This window comes from Neltuma alba, unplaced genomic scaffold (assembly GCF_004799145.2).
Source record: "Neltuma alba isolate B1F8T4 unplaced genomic scaffold, ASM479914v2 tig00010931_pilon, whole genome shotgun sequence".
In the NCBI taxonomy this organism is placed as follows: Eukaryota; Viridiplantae; Streptophyta; class Magnoliopsida; order Fabales; family Fabaceae; genus Neltuma; species Neltuma alba.
Genome location: NW_021635706.1, coordinates 194591 through 210264, shown reverse-complemented (window position 1 = coordinate 210264; position 15674 = coordinate 194591). Strand labels below are relative to the sequence as shown.

Here is a 15674-nt window from a genome sequence, read left to right as displayed (position 1 = left end):
TTCCATCAAAACAATGAACAGATTATATTATAATATCTCTAAGAAGCAACAACACTTACCTTATACTTTCAGATTTCAGATTCACACAACACTTCATGATTATTTTTTAATTCAATACACATTTCTGTTTCCGTGTGTTTGTGTGAAGAATTGATGCGTGGCTACGCAAATCAGCTAGAAGAAAACCTTTTCCGTAACTTGTAAAGCTCCTTGGGGTTCAACCCAAAAGCCTTTTCCAGAAGCTCCATCTTGATTCCAGATCCAAAAACTGCACTAGGGATCTTCTGCAACCCAGGATTCTGGCTATCGAAGCTGCCCAGGATAGCCGCCGGCGAATCTCCGACGTTCATCTGGAAATGAAGCAGACCCCTTGGGAACACCATGACCTCTCCTTTCTCAATTACTTTCGCGAAAATCTTATTGTTCGTGTCAATGAATCCAGAATAAACCTTACCTTCAAGCACGTAAGCGATTTCCGTTGCCCTAGGATGGAAATGAGGCACATTGACGCCTCCAACATCGAAATCGGCACGCACGAACGACATTCCGAGAGTGTTGAGACCTGGAAAGAGCTTGTAATTCACAGCCGTGGCAGAAAACCCAGATTCCTTGAAGTTGCCGGGAAACTTTATTCCGGAAAATGTGAAGTCGTGGACTGTGGCTAAAGATGCGTTTTTGCAGGAGAAGGGGTTGGATGGTGAAACGGGTAAGCAGAAATCCATGACTGGATCTGAGTCAGAACCAAAAGCAACAATGAATTGAAGCAGGAAAAGAACTAACAGAGCCGTAATCTTCATTGCTAGTGTCGGCAATTTGAAAATGGCCCGTGAAAGAAATACAAGTTTGGCTCACAAAGATGGTGATTCAAACTGAGCTGAGACGACTACTGGTTGATTAGTGCGTCAATTATTGGGGAATGAATCTACTTATAGACTATAGTGAGAGGAACTGTTTGTTTGGATTGCAAGAAAGAGCCAAAGAGGGGCTAGAACTAGATGTACCAACTCAGCTCAGATTGAGTTGTTCCCTTCTCTTTTGAATTGATTTTAATATTGCTTAAAGCACACCTATCACATTGGCATCCCGGGGACCAATCGAGACATATCTCTATCTTTATCTTTATCTTTAGTGCTTGAAATTATTAGGAATTTGGTGGAGGGAAATGTATTCAAAATGATAAAGAAGAAAGAGTATTAATTGCTTGTTAGTTTGAGTAATGAATTTGATGTGAAAATCAAGTATCAAAGTAGTTGCAAAAGTCGACTCCTCTTTTTCGGAAGATGTACTTCAAGTATATTTGAGAGAATAAATCCTTTCTTACTGGTTCTAATATGGAAAAAAGACAGAAAAATGCAACTCCAACTCTAAAAGCCCAGAAACGTCCGTCCAATTCCACAAATCCCATTTTGGTACCATGAGACCAAATTGGGATTATTATGTGAAAGGAAAAGACCACATTGCCCTTCATTTTAAATATTATTTTTAAAATATCACAGCCCCTACTGGCCGGCCGGTCACCGGACCTCCGGTAGCGGCGGTCACCGGAGCTCCGGTGACCAGCCGACAATTGGTCACCGGAGCTCCGGCGGTCGGAATTTTTTTTTTGAAAATTTTTACAACTTCAATATAACGGTTAACAACTTTTGTAATGCTATTCACAACTTCAGTATAACAATTAACAACAGCTTTTCTGGAAAATTCAACAAACTCCGACGACCGGAAACAATTATTTTGAAAATTTTTACAACTTCAATATAACCGTTAACAACTTTTGTAATGCCATTCACAACTTCAATATAGCAATTAACAACAGCTTTTTTGGGAAATTCAACAAACTCCGGCGACCGGAAATAATTTTTTTGAAAATTTTTACAACTTCAGTATAGCGGCTAACAACTTTTGTAACCCTATTAACAACTTCAATATAGCGGTTAACAACAACAAACTCAAGCGACCGGAAACAATTTTTTTGAAAATTTTTACAACTTCAGTATAGCGGTTAACAACTTTTGTAACCCTATTAACAACTTCAGTATAGCGGTTAACAACAGGTTTTTGAGTTTGTTAAAGGCATTACTGAAGTTATAAAAATGTCACTTTTTGAATTTAAAAACTTGTTGTTAACTGCTATATCAAAGTTGTTAACCGTTATATTGGAGTTGTAAAAATTTTCAAAAAAACGTAATTGTGAACGTTATACTGAAGTTGAAAATTTTTACAACTCCAATATAACCGTTAACAACTTTTGTAATGCCATTCACAACTTCAATATAGCAATTAACAACAGCTTTTCTGGGATATTCAACAAACTCCGGCGACCGGAAACAATTTTTTTGAAAATTTTTACAACTTCAGTATAGCGGTTAACAACTTTTGTAACCATATTAACAACTTCAGTATAGCGGTTAACAACAGGTTTTTGAGTTTGTTAAAGGCATTACTGAAGTTATAAAAATGTCACTTTTTGAATTTAAAAACTTGTTGTTAACTGCTATATCAAAGTTGTTAACCGTTATATTGGAGTTGTAAAAATTTTCAAAAAAACGTAATTGTGAACGTTATACTGAAGTTGAAAATTTTTACAACTCCAATATAACCGTTAACAACTTTTGTAATGCCATTCACAACTTCAATATAGCAATTAACAACAGCTTTTCTGGGAAATTCAACAAACTCCGGCGACCGGAAACAATTTTTTTGAAAATTTTTACAACTTCAGTATAGCGGTTAACAACTTTTGTAACCATATTAACAACTTCAGTATAACGGTTAACAACAGGTTTTTGAGTTTGTTAAAGGCATTACTGAAGTTATAAAAATGTCACTTTTTGAATTTAAAAACTTGTTGTTAACTGCTATATCAAAGTTGTTAACCGTTATATTGGAGTTGTAAAAATTTTCAAAAAAACGTAATTGTGAACGTTATACTGAAGTTGAAAATTTTTATAACTCCAATATAACCGTTAACAACTTTTGTAATGCCATTCACAACTTCAATATAGCAATTAACAACAGCTTTTCTGGGAAATTCAACAAACTCCGGTGACCGGAAACAATTTTTTTGAAAATTTTTACAACTTCAGTATAGCGGTTAACAACTTTTGTAACCCTATTAACAACTTCAGTATAGCGGTTAACAACAGGTTTTTTCAACCGCTATACTGAAGTTGTTAATAGGGTTACAAAAGTTGTTAACGGTTATATTGAAGTTGTAAAAATTTTCAAAAAAATTGTTTCTGGTTGCCGGAGTTTGTTGAATTTTCCAGAAAAGCTGTTGTTAATTGCTATATTGAAGTTGTGAATGGCATTACAAAAGTTGTTAACGGTTATATTGGAGTTGTAAAAATTTTCAAAATAATTGTTTCCGGTCGCCGGAGTTTGTTGAATTTCCCAGAAAAGCTGTTGTTAATTGCTATACTGAAGTTGTGAATAGCATTACAAAAGTTGTTAACCGTTATATTGAAGTTGTAAAATTTTTCAAAAAAAAAAATTCCGACTGCCGGAGCTCCGGTGACCAATTGTCGGCTGGTCACCGGAGCTCCGGTGACCGCCGCTGCCGGAGGTCCGGTGACCGGCCGGCCAGTAGGGGCTGTGATATTTTAAAAATAATATTTAAAATGAAGGGCAATGTGGTCTTTTCCTTTCACATAATAATCCCAATTTGGTCTCATGGTACCAAAATGGGATTTGTGGAATTGGGCGGACGTTTTTGGGCTTTTGGAGTTGGAGGTGCATTTTTCTGTCTTTTTCCCTTCTAATATTGGATGATGATCATTGTTGCTACTATATAATAGTGCATGTTTGGAGCCACGTTTAAGTAGCTTTTAAGTAGCTTTTGGTTTTTAATACATTTGAATGTATTTGGAAGCGTTTAAAAAATTAAGAGCTTATGCTAAAATCACGTACTTAAACCAAAAGCTATAAATTGCCCTTTACAGAGTTGAAAAAGTGGAGAGAGAAAGACAAAATGTAGGTCTCATTTCTTTTACTCAAATAAATTTATTTTTACTCAATCATAATCAAAATAACTTTTTACTAATATCACTTTTATAAACTAACTTTTTTAAACACAATTCACTTTATCCAATTTAACTTTTACCAAATCTTATTTTTCTAAAAGTCAGATTAGAAATAAACTGATTTTTCTACTGCGAATCCAAACGGACCCTTAACTTTTTAACTCATCAAGCTTAGAAAAGTACAAGTTATTATTATAAATTTTATTATATATTGATATATTTTAATATAGATAAAAAGTATGAAATATGAAAGGAAAAATTATTCTTTTAGTTCTTTAACTTTTAATTTACTTATAATTCAGTCTCTCAACTATGACTCGTTGCGACTCAATTCCTCAACTTTTAACCCGTTTATAACTCAGCCTCTCATCTTATTTTTCAAAAAATGATTTTTATCGTTAATAAATTAGCCCAACTCATCCAACCTGTAGAAAAACCTTATTAACTCCGTTAATGATTGCTTATGTGGGTGCCAAGTCAAAGTCATGTGGAATTCATTTAAGATTTTAAAAAAAATTCAATTAAGGTAGGATTTTCAAAAAAAAAACAAGAAAGTGAAATAGAGGTGACATAGTAAAGACTACAACCAGAGAAGCGAAGAAAAAGGGGATAGGCAGAGGAAATACTAATTCAGACAAAGTGTAATGTAGACGCTACAGACGAAAACTCCCCACTATGAAAAAGACATACGGACACAAAGGACAACAAAGAAGAGAAAGCCAGAAAAGAAGAAGATTAGATGAAGAAGAAGATAAGACTTTAGAAGACTGCAAAGGAGTATTGGCAAGTGAAAATTATCTACTTTGTAGTAGTTTATCTATGTGCTTTATGCATTATAGGGAAAAATAATTCGCTAGTCCTTATAATTTTACCAAATTTTGAATCAAGTCCTTGTAATATTTTTTCTTTTTATTCAATCCTTATTGTTTGCACAGTTATCAGCACAAGTCCTTTTGTTTATAAAAATTCCAAGATTCCGTTAGTTTCCTTTGAGATGGGTGATGTGGTCCTTTGACAAAGGACCTACACTGATTTTCTAGAGTGATTGAGTACCATGTCCAATCCCTTCCCCTCAAAATGCAGCATTACAATTGGAATTTTTTGTTCATTCTTCACCTTCTCCATAAAACGGCAGGGTCCGAATCCTATTTCGTCTTCAATCTCACTCGCATGTTGTGAACTTGTTCGTCTTGGCAATTGAACTTGGCCACCATCAAGTCATATACGCTCACTAGCAATAGTGTGAATGGCATGTTGGAGCCAACAACCATACTGTCATTTCCCCTTTGGTCTAACCTCCTCAACATCTTCGATGTTGGAGTAGTTTTCTTCCCCATGAAGATTCTAGACCAACAATGTAAAATAAAGGTGTTTTGGATTTTCAAGCATCAGTGTGTATACAAATTGAACCAGTTCCCTATCAGTTCTCTCCTCGTCCTCCTCTCGTAATTGGAAAGAGAACGTCGCCAATTGAGCAGGAAGAGATAGCAATCCGTGATCGAATCTAGTGACTCCAACGAGTTTGTCGAGTGTGGTGTGCACACATTCAAAGGTGAAATTCTTGAGAATCAAAAAACACAGAGACAAAATCGTGAATCTGATAGAGACAAGCAATCAAGCTTCCAAGTTCCATCGACACACACGTGGCAAAACAGAGGGCAAGTGAAAGAAGAACAATTGTAGGTCTTAATGGATTCCAAGAGACACCAAGAAATTGCACAAAGATTGGAGGACAAGGGGGAAGTGTGAGCAGTGGTACGTGCAGGGTATTTATACTGAAGGGTGATGACTTGCTAGCCATGGAAGAGGTGCCTCGTAGCTTAGTCTTATTGTCCACTTTCTCAAAGGTGGATTTTTTTAATAATCTTTTTAATGACTCTCTTTCTTTGCTCAATCACTCATTCTTTCCTCCGCGTGTTAGTTTGCATGCTTGGTCAAATGCCACATCAGCCTATCTCAACATCAACTAACAGAATCTTCAAATTTGATAGACAGAAGGACTTGTATACATAACTGTGTAAACAATAAGGATTGAAAAAAAAAAGAAAAGAAACTATAGAGACTTGATTCAAAATTTAATAAAACTATAAGGACTAACGGATTAGTTTTCGCTCCATTATAAGGGCCCATTTAAAGCTCTCTTGTTTGGTGTGTCAGAGGCATACGTTCCTAGAACTTTTTTGCAATATATATGTGACAAAAGTATTTCTATTTCACATGGCAGAAGGTTTTAGTGGTCCCACTGATTTATTTGAGTAATACTTGTCATATTCATCGATTTTGGCTCTATCTTGACTCTATTTGGTGGTTCTTTTGTCTAATTTGACTGTATCAATTATCCATCTAGATTAATGAGAAGAAAATATATATAGAAAAATATTGATTTGCAATACATATAAATAAAGCCTTTGAATGATCATATGTTAGAAAAAAAATTGATGAATAATTCATTTAGCATCAGCATTGTCAATAGAGTCTAATATATTTTATGGTATTAGCATGAAAAACTTGTTCATTAGTTTTTGTTAGTTCTTGGCCAAGATACTAGAGTGTAAGATGCCTACTTTGTGTCCCTTGGTTTATGCAATCCAAATTCTAGTTACATCTTTTTTGCATTGTAACCATTTTATTAATTGTTCTGTTTTCTTTTTTTGGGCGTGAATATATAGATTTTCAAATACATGGATGTTTCAATTAGTATTGGTAAGTGATAGGTACTTCTGATTTATGTTAATATTATAATATAATTTGTGTTACTTAAGTGATGCCTACCCATATGAAATGAAAAATAGGGGGTCATGAATGGAGTAGTGACGAAGATGATGAGTCAAGTATTGAGGAAGATGATAAAACTTATTTTGAAGAAGATAACATGTCATTAGATAATGTGGATACCTTAACATTGGTTGATGAAGATGTGGGCTCTTTGTCATCTAATCACAAAACTGATTCATTAGAATCTATAGATGAAACTTGGATGAACAACTTAAAGAAAAATACTGCAATAAGGATGAACAACTTCTGTGCCAGATATCCCGCATCCCGCTCATCGACATATTCTGAGATACAATTATCCATGAGGTATTTATATGTCTACAATCTTGTTCCCAGGTACTCATTCGGTCCTAAATATAAGACTTTTATATTAGTGTGTGTAAGGGTCTTATATTTAGGACAAGAGGAGTATAATGTTTTGCTTGTTCATATAGATGCATCCAGAGACCATTATGCCTACATATAAATGTTTCTCAATATTAATTTTCTTACACTTTTGGAACCATTTCTTACATTGGTTAACCTTTTGGCGATTTTATATTAACAAAATTATTCGTTTTGTTGTGCTTTGGATTCCAGCGCGTTCTCTTCCCCTCTCTATTCTTTTAAGCCTATTTCTTTACCTTGTTTGTTGGTTTCTTTTTCATCGTGTCGATATTAATATAAATATATTGAGAAAGATAGTAATCAGAGAAAAATAGTATGATTACTATCTTTAGATACATTTAAATAATTTTTTTTAGAAATTACTGTGCACCAATTATGTGTGATTTTTTTTAAAACCTGAATTGAAAATGCTCCTTGTTGATTTGCATCTTGACAAAATCATTGTTATGAGTTCGAATGATGAAAATGAACAGAAATTACAATTATTTTGGTATTACCTGTGTTTACTTTTTGTATCTGTAATACAATATGTTGTATATATTTAACTAGTAACTTTATATTCTGCTTGTGTTAGTTTCCTAATGAAATTTATATGACTATAATTTGCAGCTTCATGAATTAAATTGAGGTAGCAATCTCATGTGTTTATACTAAATTAAATTATTATGAATATTTGATGACAGAATATAATGATGCAATTCTAGAAAACATTTGCTGTGCTTCAAAGCATTAATTCATTACCGTAGCTACTTTAATCACATATCCTACACTGAAACATTAACGATCTCAACGCTGTCCATTATATTCACAATTTCATTACTCCAAATGTTAGTTTAGTAACCCACTTGGTCTCAAATTTATGCAGGGATGAGGCTTCAGAAAGTTTTGTTTCTGCATCAGGTGTTTTGTGGCTCACACATTATTCAATCACGTAATGAGAAATTATTCACAAATAGTAATCATAAAGGTACACTTCTTGACAAGTTTCCTTCTATATAACAGATACCATTTCTTTCTCTGTTTTTTTTTTTTGTGTGGATAATTTATCTTACTTTGATTGAGTTTCTTTCTTCTTCTTTTTTCCTTTTTTTTATGGTGCTGGTGCAGGTAGAATCCAACATGGTCTGTTAGATCTAATCGATAAAGGAAACACAGAGTGACTCCTCTTCTTCTCAAAGTGTAGTGCTCTAATTAAGATCCTTCATATATTCATTCCCACTCTGAAGAGGTTTAAACGGAACTAAAGCCTTTGATTTTTTCTTTCTTTGGTAATCTGCTTGTTCAGTTATTATGCCCTATATTTGCTTTGATTGTGATTAACTTAGCAAGTTACTTGAGGATAATGGATTCCGATTTCCATTTTTTTAAATCTCTCTTGTGTTGTCTCTGAACTTCCCTTTCGTGTGCTTAAAGCACAGCATCAACAAGAGGGACAGAAAGGGATTTGCAGATTTGAACCTGCACTAAGAAGAAAAGCTCATCAAAATCCGATGAAGTCCATCATCTTAGCCTCTTGACAAAAAATTCTATGATTTGCTGGGAGTGTCCTCTGTATGATTCATCTGCATTAATTTTTTTTTTTTTTAACTTTTGAAGATACTTGCTGGGTGATTGTGTGCTATACATCTGTATATTGTTTTTCTTCTTCTTTTCTATTAGGTTTGGTGTGTAAATGATAGGAGGATGAGTTATGTATAATGTATTGTGAATATTCATTACTTACGAAAATTCTCAAGCTTCATGCTTGGGGAGAGGATGTAGAATTCAATTTTTTGAATCTGACCCTCTATTGTCATCTTATTTTATTTTCTTTTTATAATTTTAAATCACCAAAAAGATTATATGTTGAAAAGCAAGTAATTAGGTATATCACTTTGTTCAACCAAGTGAACAAGCTTGTTATGTTGAAAAATATATAACAGGAGTGAAGATGGAGCAGCTATGCCTAAGTTCTAAAGAAAAAGTCTTCAATGCCAAAAGCGTGTAATACAAATCTCTGGATTAGTCAGAAGTTTGTTGGATTCAAACCAGCTTCATGTACTACACCTTTAGAATATTTTACTCATTAATATAAAAACTAGATAACTAATTTAAAGATATTAAAAAAAAATTAGCTAAGTTAATTAATTATTAGTGTTAGTTTTTTTAAACTAACATTTTTAATCATGTGTATTGGGTGATTATAATTATCCCTTAGTAATAATTCCTTACAATTAAAAAATATTTTTGAAAAAAATAAGAGATAAAATAAATTGAGATTTTATAATTCCTGACTAACTCTTATATTAAGTATCAGAGATAGTAATATAAAGCAAAACTCCTATAAATAAACATAAATATTAACACAGCACATCAAAGGTCTATGTGGCATGGTTTAGCACCGATTGAATTATTTGGTTCCACTCGTTGTCAATTGGGCTAGCCAAAAATCAAAGTTGATATTACTGCATATATTCCAAGATGCTAGCCATATGGCAAAAGATGAGGGGTATATAAGTAATTTCACCATTAGATTTAGATCTATTCTTATGCAATCGAGACGCTAATCCTTTTCTCAAAAGGCAACGCGGCTTTCACATAGATCGATTACCGCCTGCTCTTTGCCTGTTTGGTATGGTGGAAGGGTTTTTGACGGAAGTGGAAGTGGAAGTGAAAATGAAAGTGAAAGTGAGTTTCAAAATATGTTTGGCAGGGTGGTGGAATTGGTATATAATTTTTAATTGAAATTTGTATTTACAATGTAAAAATACCAAAATATCCTTACCCCCAGAAAATCACAGCCCCCATCGGCACCGGAGGTCACAGCCATCATTGTTTCAGATCTATCAAAGACAAGAACCACCTTCGCTAGAAATATAGGAACCAAAATCGAACAGCCATTGAATCATAAGAAGCCAAAATCAAATCAGAAAAAAAAAGAAGGCTTCCACTGCAACTCATCACGAACTAAAAGCAAGGAATCGAACCTACACAAGCAAGAAAGCAAAGTTGATCTCATTTTTCAAAAAGCAAAACAAATAACTTGTAGTGGTTGGACTAGATCGGACTTCGAACTCGTGGTGGACGCTAGATCGGACTTCGAACTCGTGACGGAAGGTAAACGACGATGGTATGCCTGTTGACGGCAATGTCAACCATGGAAGGGGATGAAAGGCGACAAGCTTCAGCTTTTTACTTTGCGGTCGCAGCTGGAGGGGCTTGATGGTTGTCTCCGACCACAGCTTTGTCGTTGTCCATGGTTACCGACGCCACTCCGGTCATCCACATCTCTATCATCGTCATCACATGTCATTGTTTATGGCAATTGAATGTCTCTTGCACCGAGGGCTATTTGGTCTTTTAATTTCCAATTCCATGGAACTCAAGAAAGTTCCCTGGCTTAGGGCATGAAACCCACGTCCATTGTTTTTTATGGAAGTGGCTTCCACAAAAAAATGGAATCCATTACACCAAACGTGCTTAAAATGATTTCCATCGCCAGTTACACTTCCGTCTCCTTAGTTCAAATGTATCAAACGAGGCATACGTGTCTGCATCAAAATATCTCTTCACTTCATTCCCCCCAAAAAAAAAAAAAATCTCTTCACTTTTACAGTTTACTATAATTGTTTCCCCCATCAATTTAACTTTAGTTATTGCTCTTTTGCATTATTTTTATTTTTTTAAAAAAATATATGTAAATAAATTTAAAATAATATTTTATTATTTTGAAAGGTTTTAAGTCATGACCAGAGTGATAAAGTTGGCTGGTATGATTTGACACATGAGGGATAAAATCCCGAAGATAATTAATAATCCCCAGAAATTGTTGGATTTGTTTTGTGGTGAGATTATCGTCTGGGAATTTGAGTAATTCTTCTGCAATGTGTGGTCCAGGATAATACTGACCATTTTCAAAATGCATTCTACAGCACCATTTAAGAGGCTGCATCTTGTTTATTTCGTTGCATCACTTCATGGCCTTAGTTTTGTCACGGTCCAACCCACCATTCGTTTTTCGTTGTTGCCAAAGTCCAACCTATTATTCAAGGATTAGTTTTGCACCAAATCTAAGTTATTTTATTTCAAATTTTTAACAATTTTTTGTTTTCATAAATATAAAATCTTAAATAAAAATTATGCTTCTAATTGTTGTTATCGTTTAAAAGAAAGAACTTTTCAATTTTAAAAAAAATCATAAATAGAAAAATTTTAAATTTAGGCTATCTAACTTTAATTTGCAGTTAGGCATCACAACAATAATATTATTCTATTTCTGGGTCTTTCAAGAGCAGAAATCAGTACATTTGCAATGTTCATCCATACAATAATCTCTTCGGGTGGAAAAAGATTTAAAGGATATAAAAATGAAAATATTTAATAAAAAATATATCAGCAATATAAAGCCACCTTGACTAATGGCACACAAGGATAGGATGGAACATGAACAGTAGTATTGTTCAATTCCTCGTTATGCAATAAAGTAATTTATGTTCGTTCCGAGGAAAAAAATGAAGCTAAAATTCAAAATCAGGTTTTACAAGGACACTTTATTTAATGCTCACAATAATGAGTTTGTAAATTTAAATTCCAAGTGCTTTAAGGTCAAAAGAGTAATGTACATCCAAGTGCTTGAGATCGATGGCCAACAGCCTACTAATAGCTCACATTGAACGAAATTCGACATGGTTGGAATTCAACAATTAAAGCTTTTAAAGTCAAATAAATCGAGCCCAGGCCTGCATATTATTTCATGTGCCTTTTTGTGCAAAGTTCGCGAGCATTTTCACTATTTTCAGAAATATCACTCATCCCAAAGAGGTTATGGCTAGATCACTTGTAGGTGAAGCTCTTCTCCCCGGAGTTTTCAATGTGCTTCTGGACAGGTTAACCCCTAAGCAGGCTGACTTGATCAACTTCATTTGTGAAAAGAAGCTGGATAACAAGTTACTTCATCATTTGAAGCCATCCTTGATTGCTGCAAGAGCTGTGCTCAATGACGCGGTATTGAAACAGTTCACGGATCATGCTGTGAAAGATTGGCTAGATGAACTCAAAGATGTTGTTTATGAGTTGGAAGGCTTGATTGATGAAACTTTCACCACAGATGCCACTGAGAAAAAGGTGTGCTATTTCTCATTTGCTTCTCTTAATTTGCGTGGCACAAGCATGGCAAACAAGTTAGAAGCTTTCACTGACAGAATTGAACATATTGTGAGACAAAGTGATTACCTTAAATTGGAGAAGAGTAGTAGAAAAGAGACTATGTCATGGAGGCGTCAAGTTCCATATCGTGAAACGGAACTCTCTAATGTGTATGGAAGGAAGAAAGAAAAACAAGACATAATTAAGCTTATGTTTAATGGGGACCGTGATCAGTTGTTTGTAATCCCAATTGTGGGCATGGGTGGGGTTGGAAAGACCACCTTAGTTTACTTGGTATATAATGATAATTATGTGCAGCAAAAATTTGATTATACTGTATGGGTGTGCATTTCTAAAGCATTTGATCTCTTGAGAATAGTACAAACTATAATAAAATTTATCAGTCCTAATTTTGTCTGTGATAACATGGATGTAAATCTTCTTCAACTTAATTTGGCAGGAAAGTTAGAAAGAAAAAGGTTTTTAGTTGTTCTGGACGATTACTGGAACGAAAACTATACTGATTGGTTAATTTGAAAAATTTGCTTTACAATGGAGTGGAAGGATGTACAATTCTTCTCACAACTCACATAAAGCATGTGGCTTTGATGTTTAAAACTATCTCATCATTTTATCACCTAGATGCCTTGTCTGACAAAACTTGTTTGTCAATTTTTGCTGCACATGCTTTCAGTTTTAGAGATTTAATTGTGAATTCATCCTTAGAAAAAATTGGATAAGATGTTGCTAGCAAGTGCAAAGGATTACCTTTAGCTGCAAAAGTACTTGGGGGGCTTTTTCGATCAAAGTGTGACTTTGATGACTGGAATAGTATATTAGAAGACGCCATGTGGGATTCCTTGGACAATGAGATCATTCTAGCTTTCAAAATTAGTTATTATTATCTCCCTCGCCATTTAAAACAATGCTTTGCTTATTGTTCTTTATTTTCGGAGGATTATGTATTTGACAAGAAGGAACTAATCTTGATGTAGATGGCAGAAGGTTTGTTTTTTTTGCAATCATCAAAAAGGAACATGACTTTATAAGTTGGTTATGGGTATCTTGATGATTTAACTTCAAGATCATTCTTTCAATCCTTACCTAAAAATTATGTATACCTTGCACATGGGTATAATAAGAGAGATAGGTGCTTTGTTATGCATGATCTCTTCATGCATTAGCAACTCATGTTGCTAGAGACGTCTACCTTAGATTAGGGGAGAACATAAATGAAATTGGCACCATGACTCGTCATTTGTCTTGTGACTTTCAAAATTGTGATTGCTTAGACCAGGAGGTTTTCCAAAATTCAAAAGGTTTACGAACATTTATAGGATTTAATTTTTCCTATATCCTTAAGACTTTTATCGAATCTGAAGTACTTGCAACATTGTCACTTGCAGAATTGTCTACTTTAAAGATAGCTCATGAGTCAATTGAAAAATTTGTCCACTAGTGCTATTTAGATCTATCTGGCACAAGCATTGTAAATTTGCCCGATTCAATTTGTAAATTGTATAATTTACAAAGGGAAAACCATATTGGAGGTACCTGTATTTTTTGTAAATTTTCAATTTGGTACCCATGTGTTTTTTGTTCTTAACTAAATCTTTAATTTTGCTCAATTAACATCATTAATCCTTATATAGAGACTAAAAATGCCAATAGAACAAAGTTATGAGAGCTAATGTTGCTAAAAAAAAATAAAATTAAATGTTTAATCAAGAGGAAAAAACACATAGGTACCAAATTAAAAATTGAGAGAAAGTAGAGGTACCTATGATATGGTTTTCCCATTTACAAACACTGAAGTTGTGCTATTGTTATTTTCTCGTGTTCCTACCAAGTGACATGCAAGATCTTGTAAATCTTCGCTATTGGATTTGTCTTCATCAAGCAATATTGCAAGTTTGCCTCACTCGCTATCCAAATTATACAATCTACAAACATTGAGGTTGAAACATTGCAAGTCTTTAGAGATGCTACCAAATGATATGCAATATCTTGTAACTTTGCAGCATCTTGATGTTAGAGACACTAAATTGAAAGAAATGCCAAGGAGGTTAGGTAAATTAAAAGATTTGCAATTTCTAAGTGACTTCATTTTTGGCAAAGAACAAGACACCAAGATTGGTGAACTAGGAGGAATTTCAAAATTGAAGGGTTGGATTGCAGTTAGTAAGTTAGAGAATGTCAAGAATGGAAACAAAGCCTCTGATGCGAGAATGATGGAGAAGAAGCGAATTAAAAATTTAACACTATCATGGTCGGATTTCGGTGATGTGGAAGATACACGAACTGAGAAAGATGTTTTGGCCCATCTTCAACCTCATTGGGATTTAGAAGAACTCGAAATCAAATGTTACAGGGGCACCATATTTTCTGATTGGTTGGGAAGTCCTTCTTACCAAAAAATGACTCCTGTGCGACTGGAGAAGTGCACAAACTGTTGCATGCTTCCTCCCCCTGGGCAACTCCCTGCTCTGAAGAAATTATACATTATTAGATTAGAGAGTGTAGTAAGCATTGGTGATGAATTTTTGAAGGGTGATTATTGTGCTTCAATGATGCCATTTCCATCCCTTGAATATCTTCACTTTTCAAGGATGACTTCCTGGGAACAATGGTATTCTGTTGATACCGAAGCTTTCCCTAAACTCTAGGTAGTCACAGTATCATTTTGCAACAAATTAGCTGGAATTCTACCTCACCAACTTCTTTCTTTAGAAACTCTGGGAGATTAAATTTTGTTCATTGTTTTCTTCTTGTATTCCAAGGTGTCCCAAACTTCAGAACTTACATACATTCAAAAGTGGAAATATGGTATGGCAAGAGCAAGAATTACCTCCTTCCCTTTGCACTCTATATATTTCAGGATGTTGGATGTTGGAATCAATGTCGGAGGCACTCGCTAAACACTCGCATCTGCAACAATTAACTATCAGTGATTGCTCCAGCATATCACATTCAATGATTCATTTGCCCCCTTCATTACAAGAACTAAACGCACGATGGTGTAAAAATGTTAATTTTGTGATGAGTTCAACTGGTCCTCTTCAAAATCTCCAGTCTATTCATATAGGGGGTTGTGTTTTTCTGAAGTTTATATCAGATGACACGGAAAGTCTCCTCCCAAGTTTAAGAAAGCTAGGCATATATGGTGTTCGCAAGATGGAAGCATTTCCAGAAGGGATTGTGGTGTCGAGTTTGAGAAAACTTCATATTGAATGGTGTAATATGGAGTTCATGTTATCGCATCAAGCAGCATGGCACCTCCTAAGTAATATCACTTACCTTCGTATTTTTTTCCCACAAGATAACGATGTCAAGTGTTTCCCAGAGGGGTGTTCTCTTCCTACCACTCTT

The 15674-nt window shown here is 34.5% G+C and overlaps 1 protein-coding gene across 1 annotated transcript; it reads right to left on the bottom strand.

Moving 5' to 3' along the window:
- LOC114760090 (germin-like protein subfamily 3 member 2) lies at positions 1 to 813 on the bottom strand. The gene has a single exon (XM_028949343.1). The coding sequence runs from the start codon at positions 795 to 797 to the stop codon at positions 171 to 173; it is 627 nt and encodes a 208-aa protein (XP_028805176.1). The 5' UTR covers positions 798 to 813; the 3' UTR covers positions 1 to 170.
- Between the last annotated feature and the right edge of the window lie 14861 nt (positions 814 to 15674).

What these genes read in the sequence shown, in the direction of transcription:
- LOC114760090 (XM_028949343.1), bottom strand. Translation starts at nt 797, where the DNA reads ATGAAGATTACGGCTCTGTTAGTTCTTTTCCTGCTTCAATTCATTGTT.